At 46.2% G+C, this 10,341-nt stretch overlaps 1 protein-coding gene across 1 annotated transcript; it reads right to left on the reverse strand.

Moving 5' to 3' along the window:
• Positions 1 to 1,879: 1,879 nt before the first annotated feature.
• On the reverse strand, positions 1,880 to 8,880 carry MED10 (mediator complex subunit 10). The gene is made up of 4 exons (XM_063087397.1): positions 8,702 to 8,880; positions 7,644 to 7,727; positions 4,796 to 4,898; positions 1,880 to 2,531 (listed from the first exon to the last, which is right to left on the reverse strand). Exons 1-4 carry the CDS (start codon positions 8,821 to 8,823, stop codon positions 2,433 to 2,435), a joined length of 408 nt encoding a protein of 135 aa, XP_062943467.1. The 5' UTR covers positions 8,824 to 8,880; the 3' UTR covers positions 1,880 to 2,432.
• Between the last annotated feature and the right edge of the window lie 1,461 nt (positions 8,881 to 10,341).

Below are 10,341 nucleotides of genomic sequence, written 5' to 3' on the forward strand. Positions count from 1 at the left end.
CATAATCAGTAACACGATGTCAATTGGGAGCTGTGCAGATTCCTCAGTAACTCAAGAAGACTTGAATTTGAGTGGCAGTTGGAATGAATAGCAATGCCAGGCACAGTGTTCAATGGAGACCAACCTGTGGAGCATGTGACCTGTCACAACATCACGAGGCTTCAATACCTATTCACTGTCTGGAGATCCACTGAGTGGTGGCATCAAATACAGTTCTGAAAGTTAGGAGTTCCAAGGCAGTGCATCCATACATCCAAATTTTCACTGAGAAGGAGATGGACAAACATTCCAAAATGATGTCTGTTACAGCTACTCCTGCCCTTGCTGGGGCAGACCGACCATGATGGGGGGCTTTGTTATCACTGGCCAGCTATATGCACCTCTGTGAATTGATGGCCACCCCCTCCTGCCAAGGCTCAGGCATCGGTATTAAAATGGTCCAAAGCCACCTGGATGATCACAGTCCTAGGACATGCAGAACAGCTCCCCACAGTCAGCACGTCATCATGCTTCAGAACGCAAAAGAGGTGAATGATGGACATCTCTGGACCCACCAGGCACCAATGCCTGGGAGATGAAAACTTCTATCTTTACTACAAATTAGGAATCTGACTTTCAGCAAGTTATTTAAGCACCCTGTGCCCAGTCTCTGAAGCTGTAGCATGAAGATGGTAAAAGTTTCTACAGCTCAAGGGACTGGGGCGGGTCAGCTGAGTTAATTCATGTGAAGTGTGGGGACAGCTCAGCGGACCATGCTCCCCACAGGGCACCAGCACAGCAGCTGACAGTTGGCGTCTGATGTGGGGAACCCAGTGCAGAGCACAGACTGCTGGCACCAGGACCTACAGGATGGGGTGTCCCCTAATCTAGCAAAAACTGTGACCCTGGGCAGGAGTCCTCTTCTGGTATAGTTCTAGAAAGAACAAAATTGCTAACAAAGTGGTACCAACATCCCTACGGCCCTGGCTCTGACCCTTAGTAAATCAGACCCTCATGGGGAATGTTCTGGACTTAACTGTGCCCTGCCCCCAATTGCCGTGTTAAAGCCCTAATCCTAGAATCAGGGATGTTCACACACAAGAGGAAAGACCAAGTGAGGACACAGCAAGAAGGTGCCATCTGCAAACCAAGGGAAGAGCCCTCAGGAGAAACCAGACCTGCTAGCACCTTGATCTTGGACTTCTAGCCTCCTGAACTGTGAGGCGGTAAATTTCTGTGGTTTAAACTACCCAGTCTGTGGTGTTTTGTTACAGCAGCCCTTGCACAGATCTAGACAGACCCAGAATCACTCAGGGGAGGCAAATTAATGCAGTTTCCCAGGCCCCACCCAAAGCCTGTGACTCAACAGGTCTGAATTGGGGCCCTGTTTTTCTAACAAGACAGCCCAGGCCATTCTGATGCAGGGGTGTACAGGTCAACTTTGAGACACGCTGCAGCAGAGCCATGGCTCCATGCACGGCCACAGGCCACAGCACCAGCATCACCTGGAGCTTACGAGAAACGTAGCTCTCAAAACCCGCCCAACCTACTGAACCAAAATCTGCAGTTTTACAAAATCCCCACACCTTCGGTAAGCACACTAAAGGTCGAAATACACTGCCCTGCAGGGTGTGTTTCAATAGTGTCAGTAAATCCATGTTCTTCAGTATTTGTTATGGCCTCCATGAAAGAGACTGCAGGAAAAATCAGAATTCTGCATTTGCTTTAGCTTTTCCAGCCTGAATGCCAGGAGAAAAATTTTCTTATGAATATTACTAACACTTAGAGGAAGTAATAACTGACAAGATATACTGTACTATACTGGAAAAATATTAAACTATTACATGACATAAACCATATAAATATTTAACGACTTTATTATATGCATATTTCTATCTAAAATCCATGAGAACATACATTTAACATATTCGTTATGTATCATACTTGAAAATGTATAGTACAAAATCAACTTAAGTACCTTCCACATTAAACCAATTTTTCTTCCTTCTATTTTTAATTTTTCCTATTTTTTTTTTTAGCTTTCTGACACTATGATAAAATGGAACAGAAAGAGCACATAAAAAGAAAAATACTAGGTAGAAGTTTTTAAGAACTCTTAATTTACAATCATATTTAATATTTCCAAGACTGCCTTCCTGGGCCCCGTTTTCACACAGCAAGAATGAAAGGAGGAGCCCAAATGACGTGGGATCGCCAGTCTGAAAGCTGGACGACTACACGCGAGCTGCAGGGACAGCTGGGCACAGCTCCCCTCCTCCTCAGCCCTGTCGTCCCATGAGGTCAAACAGGATAGAGGGGTTGGGGAGCAGGTCCAGGGTCCGGTCCCACATCAGCAGGAAGGTGGCATCAGTGCTGGCAGCCTCACGCTGCGTCACAGTCACTGCACTTCACAAAGGACTTAGAGGAATCTTCACACAGAGGGGACAAGCCAGTTAGGAAGGCGGGTGATCCTCCCCACGGATGCTCCGATACTTAGCCATGTCTTCTGGAAATACCTTAGAAAGTTCTTGAATCAACAGGCTTTTAAATTTCTGCAAAGAAAAATATACACTGTCAAAACGCCTTCATTTGTGACCCATCATCCAAGTTAAAGACTAAGCTCAACCAGCCCACTCCAGAAGAGCGGACACCTTACACCAGGCCTCCCTTCACTCAAGTTCAACATTCCTGTGCTGCCTGCTCATCCTCCTGAATGCCACACTTGGCAATCCAGTCACAAGCAAGTGTTTGCAACCCTGTGAAAGGTACATTATCAACCACCTGAAAGAGGAAAACACGTTCGAATACGACCTCCTCCCTCTTGCTTCAAATTAAAAGAAAAAGTACTTCATAGAGGGAGTCAGTCCAGGACTTTTGCAGTCAGCACATATAACAGGAACCTTCAAATAATATTTAATTATTAACCCGAACCATATCAAATTCACTGTGTACAAACAACTGGATGAGAAGCTCTCAGAGCACCGGGAAACACATTATCAATTTCAAATGCCATGGCTTCTTGATCCCCAGACTAATATTTGTTTTAACCCAACCTTAAAAGCAGTTAAATATCTGCCAGCATCTCAAAACCTTCTTTTTCTTATAAGCTGTACTAAAAAGAAGCACTATGTATATAAACGTGAAACCATACTTATATCATTTAAAAACAAATTTTCAAAAGAGCTCTTCACTTCAACACAGTAACAATCTAAAATATAACTTTTGGAAATTTAAATACATGGCAAACGAAAGCCACAAAATTGTGAGTTAAGACTTTCACAGATCTGAGACGAGAGGAAACAACGCCAAGTGGCAACAGACGCAAAAGGAAGACGAACTGTCAATGCCAGCAGCATGTTTCTGCACAGCCCAGAAGCACCTGAGTTTGACAGAAGCCTGGTGGAACTGGAGGCCGCATCCCTCTGCTGGACAACAGAACTCACTCATGCTCACCCAGTGGAACAAAACCACCAAAACCATCGCCATGTGCTAATGATGAAAAGCTGCATTACGTCCTGAAGGTAAGGCTAAGTTCAACACCTCCTCAATCCCAAACTGACAACACAGAGATGAAGCTGTGGGCTCCACACAGATAACTACACCACCCCAGGGTGTGCTGTTCACTATCAGCACAGGAGCACCCGGCATGCGGTGGCACATGACGAGGTAGACGCTTGGAACCTCCTCCCTCCCCACTCCACATGGCCAGAGCACCTTCTGAGTACCAATGGGCCAGTCTGTGAACGTCCCTGCCTGGATGCATCAAACACAACTGAGCACACATGTCCCAGTCTGGCACCAGCAGGAACAGAACACTCATATCCCCTGTGATCCTGGAGCCTAAGCAGCTGGCAGAGAAGACAGAACAAATAGAGAAAAAGAAATAAAAAGGAGAATCCTGACCAGTGTTCTCAAGGAAAGAAATTTTAGAAAAGGCTGATCTGAAAGGCCTCTCTGAGGCAGGGAAATACAATGAGACTGGAAGGACAGAGTCAGTTGTGCAAAGAGAACACGGAAGAGTTCCAGGCAGAGCTTACAGGAGAAAGGAACACAACGGAAAGGGGTCTGGTGTATTCCAGAAACGCCAGCAAGGACTGTGTGAAGGGGTGAGGGGTAAAAGAGGGCAGGAGGCAGGCGTGCTCCCTGCTACAGGCCATGGCTTGAAGTCACGTGATGCCGACAGACATGAGAGGCCATTAAAATCCATAAAGAGAAATGCCAATGTGAGCCATAGTTGCATCAACTTAAGTAAGAAAAACTGCAAAATTCATGTTCAAGATGCAGAGAGCTTCCTAAATCTCACCAAGGTAAAGAAAAAACAGAGTAAGTTCTCTGTGGAGAGTTTCACAATAGTGGACACGGTAAAACAGAGTACTGAAATCCAAAGCCAGAGGCAATCATTGAAGAAAACAAATATTAAAGAATCCTCTAAAGCAAAGAACCAGGCTGACAGGGACAGCTTTCAACACTAGAATCAATGCAGAAATATAGCAGAAAGCACAAATACGATCAAAGTGTGAACTTGAAATATTAAAGATATTACTCACAATCAGCCTGTGACAACAACCAATCATGCAAATTAACCTGGATTTTCTTAAAAGTAAAACTACCAATTTGTTTTTTATGCTACCACATGGCTCACTGATATTTAACTATTTACTACCTACCACACAATTTGGAAATCTCAATTGTGCAATGTTATAAAACAGTCAATGTTCTTCGAATTATGGAAAAGAACAAAGTTTATTAACCAAATCTTGCTGAATACCTCTTTCCAGTGTATGTCCTGACACCGTTCTCTGTTTATGAGTCTTACCTTCATTGTGTCAATCTTGCCTTTAACTTGTTCATTCTTAGCCAGAGCCCTCTCCAGGCACTCTTTGGTGTAGAGTTGGGGGTTTCGACCTTGATCTATATATCTGGAAACATAAAACACTTCAAGTAACATTCTCATGGGTGATACCTATTCTCACAATATTCTGGGAACTATGGCAAAAAAAAAAAAGCAGCAGCAGCTATACATAACTTCACATAGTCCTGTTTAACTGAGTCCAAGAGTCCAGGAACCAGTGGATAAAGATTTTTCTCATTTATACAGGTATAGATAATTTAATCTCATGTTACTTCTGACAATATGAACAGCTTATGAAGTAGTGATCACTTATAAACCCAAAGAAGCTTCATAAGCCATACCACTTTACGCTTGTTTAGCACTTGTATTTTTCAAAATGTTTTCATACTATTACCTTTCGATCCTCACAACCTATAAGGTAAGGTAGCGCTTGACAAAAGAGAAAAAAACTAAATGCGGTCCAGAAGTTCAGGCCTGGGAGGCACAGGAGGGCCCAGCTGAGATGCAGCCTCCACTGCAGGTCCAAGCCATTGCCTGGGAAACCCTCTGTGGAGCAGCTTCAGGGGCTACTACAGGGGCAAGGAGGGGAGAGCTACAAGCCAAAGAGCCCCAGCCCCTGAATGCCCCGAAATTACTTTACAAACTGTCCCACTGCTTAAAAAAAAAATTAAAAAAAAAAAAAATGGTTGTGCCTGATATAACACTTTACTAAGTACACCTTAGTAACTTCAACATAACATAGAGAGATTCTCCCCCATTATGTCTAAACAGTATAAAATTGTTCCTTCAAATTTTTAACACTTCTCTCGAAAACACCTTTATTATCCTGAATATTTCATTAAACATACTCCCTAGATCAATATCCAGGATTTACCAACAGTAGACCACCTGCCTATTTCTGCACCCTGAAGAAACCCGTATCATTCAACTATGTTGAATTATTCATTATAAAAAAGAATTTTAAAATATCATCAGCTAAACCTAATTTATTTTTATGAGGCGCAAAAATACATAATCACTTCAGATTAAAGATACTGTTAAAGATATGAAAACTGGCCTTGACAGATAGCAAAAAATAAATACACCACAAGTTCTAGAAATTCCATTTTATTTCGCTGTTTTTAATATGATGTAATGAAAGAAGCAAAATGCAAAATTATGGTTAATTATAAACTAAATGCATCCATCTCTCAAAAAAAAAAAAAAAAAACTGACAGGCTCACAGAAGGGGGTTAATTATTTAATGTGTCCTAAATAAACCACCATTTCTTCAACAGCATCTCACTCAGATTGGGCTCTTCTAAGACCCAACTGCTGAAACCCACTTCTGCTAACACACAAACCCAAAGTACCGGACAGAAGGGCAAGGTTTATATTTGTATCTTTGCTACAGTGTGTATGGAAATGTGTGCTAAAAAGGCCTCTGGGGACCTGGAAATCCCTCCTACGTTGTGCACGCTTCCACTGACAGTTTGCAAACAAGCTTCCCGCATCTGCTACTCATTAGAATTCACAGCCCATCCTCTTCCTGATGCCCCAGATGAATCGCGTCTGTCCCCTCTGCACACTACCAGGGCTACGATGCTTCCCGCTGCCCTCCAGCCATCTTTTTCCAACAGTCTTCCTTTCATCTGCCTACTTCAGAGGACTCGAGCAGTTGCTTGGCATTTGTCAGTATGCCCATCCGGTATATTCATAACCAGAAAAGCACAGAGGACACCTCACATCCGGGACCCGAGAAGCAGGAAGCCAACACACCGTCAGAGGCCTCAGTGGGGCCAACTAAGAACAGGTAGGGAACACGTGGAAACGTGGTCAGCAGGCAATGAGAAGGCCAGAGACCACGAGAACCGCAGCCTCCGTGTACTGCCTTTGTGGACAGCTGCTGAGCTATAACTAAGACTGTATCTCTGACTTCTGGGGATGGAAAACAACCTTAATTTTTTCCCTTTATTGTTCAAGGAAATCTAGTGATCTACACCTTTGAAGTTTTGCTGCAAAAGTACTAGAATGTTCCTGCTATTCCAAGCCTGCCCGGGGAGATAGAGGCTGCATCTCACTGGTCAAGGAAGGATGAAGCGAAGGAGTTTAGTTTTAACTCTGACACTTACTAAACAACCTACTGCAGTTACTTACCAGTTCTTTCACATGTGAAATGAGAAATGCAACCAAATCAGTGTGATAAATCCTAGATTAAAAAGCCTAAAAAGTTTATTTCCTGTAGGCATTCTCTGAGCCATTCCTATGATAGGTGCATATGATGTTCCCATAGAAAACAGTGAAAAGCCTTCCTAAATGTGCTTGGACTAAGAACCTTTTTTTATCGCCCCAACAGAGCAACTATCATCATCTCCCAGAAATAGCACTCCACAAGCAGTTTGGGAACATCAGACCAGACAACTTTTCAGGTTGTTTCTGGCTGTAATTTTTTTTTTTTTTAATTTATAATAAAGCCCATATAAAACTTTTTAACTCTTAAGGAAAAAAGGAAGTTATGTGGTTGTTCTTTTGCCCAAGCAGGATTTTGAGAGTCTATGATGTTTTTCACATATTTAATAAGCTTTTATTTACATGTAACATTTTTTTCAACAATACAATGTTGGGGAGGTTCTTTTCTTTTAAGTAATTTTAAATCCCATTAGAACATAAGTTCCATGAGGGCAGGTATTTCCATTTTTCTCACTAGCATATCCCCAGTACCTAGGCCCTGCCTACCACAGAGCCAGCATCCAAATATCAGCAGCTGAAGAAGTCAGCATATCACAACTAAATGAGATTTATGCCCAAGATTAATAGCAAGAATGATACTTACTCAAAAACTTCTAAAGGTACAGTAATATCATGAAGCTGCTGTCGGCACTTATCTATATCCTGTAAGCCAGTAACGATAAAATTCCTAGGGGAAAAGCAAAACCAGAGGCAACTAGTTAATTCACACAACAGCATAAGCACCATCCACAGAGCAACCTGGGGTACCACACACAGCTGGCATCTCGTGGTTAGCTACAGGAATCCTAGGACACTTCTAGATTTAAAGAATACCCTTAAACATTTATTTTCCTACTAAACTAGAAATTGCCAATATGGAGAGCGTGAGACGAGAACCAACCTTTTGAGAATCTGATGATTCTCAAATGAACCTTCTCTTTCAAAAACAATTACCTGGTCGTGCACATGATTTTGTGTGTGGTTTCAGTGAGTGCAGTACACACTATACTCAAAGCCTGAGGGAAAGAAACCCTTCCCTGCCGGGTTTAACTTCAGCTCACCTCTGGACCCTTCCTACACCGTTTGGCCCAGGGTCCTGGCTACTCCCATAGCACCGGGTATGTAACCCCAGGTTGCAATGACATGTATTTTATTTGTGTGTTTACCTATTCTCCATCCCAGGGCCTAGCGCAAGGCTATTGCAAAAAATTAATAGGGAAGCATCCTGCGGCCTTTCTCGCTGCCACCTCACTGCCATGCAGCAGTTGGCTTGGCAGCCTCGCATTCCCTCGGCCGGCTTTAGCGCACTCACTGTGGAGCCTGCCTCCCCTCCGGGTCAGCGACTGAACTCCCCAGCAAGGCTCCAGGAGATCCTGGAGGAAGTCACACGTGAGCCTGGAGAGGCTTAGCTTATAAAGCATCACTCCAGAAACGGAAACCGTACCGTGTGGTGGTGATTACGTCTCCGCACCCGCCCCCGAGGCGGTGGCAAAGGCGGCAGCGGCGGGCCCCGCCCTCTGAACAAGCCAGGTGGGCGGCCCTTCAAAGGCGGACTCCGGGACCAGCCCAGAGTGCGCGCGGGGCCCGGCCCGGCCCTGGATCCCCGGACCCCCGCTCCCGGACCGCCCCGGACAGACGCCGGCGGCCTCGGGCGCCACTCACAGCTTCTGGTTGAGCCCGGCCTGGCTGCTGGGCTGGAAGTCACTGACGATGATGCCGAGCTGCCGAATGTTCTCCACGAACTTCTCTAGGTGCTCCTCCAGGTGGTCAAACTTCTCCGCCATCGCCCCGGCCCGGAGCCTGCCCGCCCCGCCACAGGTGTAGCCCTGCGCTCCCACTTCCTGCTTCCGCCCGGGCAGACACCACTTCCGCTTCCTCTAGGGGCGGGGGAGGGCAGCACGTCGAGGGTGGGGCCGGGACGTAGGGGCAGGGCAGGCCGTCGGGGGCGTGGCCCTGGCTGGTGGGGGCGGGGCCGGGACGTAGGGGCAGGGCAGGCTGCCGGGGGCGGGGCCCTGGCTGGTGGGGGCGGGGCCTCGGCGCGGGGCGGGGCGGCCTAGTTCCGCGCGGGTGAGCGGGGCCTCCAGGTCTGCGTCTTCCCGACTTCCCTGCGTGCCCTGAGGTCCGAAGAGAGCCAGTGCTGGGGCCCTGTGACACCCTGCTCTGCCCCTGGCCCCGAGCCTTGGGCGAGTCCCCCAGCCTCCGAGTTGTGCTCTCGTCCCTAAATTCGGGGGAACGAGACCCGACAGCTACCTGAGGTTAGAGGTCACATCACTCAGGTAGAGAGAGGGAAGCCCAGCGGGCCGTGCTTGGAAAGAGTGGCGAGTCCCCACGATGAAAACCACTATTGTTTTTCTGAATATACGATTACAGGTAGTCATTATACATAATTAATACGGAAAAAAATATCATGAAGAAAGGGAAAAGACCCCTGAAATCCCGTCCCCCTGACCTAAGCCATCGTTAAGATCGTGGCGACCACCCCTTCCTGCACCTCTTTATGCACCTGGACCTCTGCTGCGGAAGCGGGTTTGCTCAGCCTCTCACGGCCACGACAGCACTGCTGTGCAGGTCCAGCAGCCCCCGGAGATGTCCCCAAGACGGCCTCCCCCTCAGCCGTGCCCTTCTGGGGACACCAGACTCCACCTTGAACCAAAAAGGAGCTCAAGTTGGGCTTCACACCTGTGACCTCCCCAGTAGGAATTTGACATCCCCCAATGAATAAGTTAGCAGCCTGGGCAATTCGTGATGACTTAAAGCCACTGTCACAGTTGAGGCCATCTTGCACTAACTGCTGCCAGTCCCACTAGAGGTGTCTCTGTCGTGGGAGAATTTGAAGACTCGATGCAATGCAGCGTCTTCAAACAACACCCACTTAGATGAAAATCCTGAAGTTTGCATGAAGGACCCAGTAAAGATAATCTCCCTGCCCCTCAATAAAATCCTCGGGGTCAGTGCTGTCCTCCCTTTTTTCCTCTCGTGTGTAATTGGCCACCACCTCCTCTACCTCTTGCTTCTAACCATCCTTCCCTACCTCCTACCACCTTCCTAGATCAGACCCTCACCTCCTAATGCCAACTGTAACAAAACAGCACGCTTTGGGCTTGCCCGTCTCTGAAGAATAACCTCTTCTACTTCACAAAGGTTTTAGTAGATTGCTGTCCATTTATCTTACTAAATTCAATTTGGATCATATCACTCTTGTGCTTAAGAAACTTTTCCACCCTTTCTTCTATGACAAGCTGACATCTCCAGCCTGTCTGACTTCCTCAAGCCACAGAGATTTCTTCTTTTACTGAATATCA

The sequence above is a fragment of the Cynocephalus volans genome, chromosome 2, assembly GCF_027409185.1.
Source record: "Cynocephalus volans isolate mCynVol1 chromosome 2, mCynVol1.pri, whole genome shotgun sequence".
Taxonomy (NCBI): domain Eukaryota; kingdom Metazoa; phylum Chordata; class Mammalia; order Dermoptera; family Cynocephalidae; genus Cynocephalus; species Cynocephalus volans.

What these genes read in the sequence shown, in the direction of transcription:
- MED10 (XM_063087397.1), bottom strand. Translation starts at nt 8,823, where the DNA reads ATGGCGGAGAAGTTTGACCACCTGGAGGAGCACCTAGAGAAGTTCGTG. An exon ending in GCCGGGCTCAACCAGAAGCT is followed by an intron (nt 7,728 to 8,701) that starts GTGAGTGGCGCC and finishes CTTTTCCCCTAG; the next exon opens with GAATTTTATCGTTACTGGCT. An exon ending in GTACCTTTAGAAGTTTTTGA is followed by an intron (nt 4,899 to 7,643) that starts GTAAGTATCATT and finishes TTATGTTTCCAG; the next exon opens with ATATATAGATCAAGGTCGAA.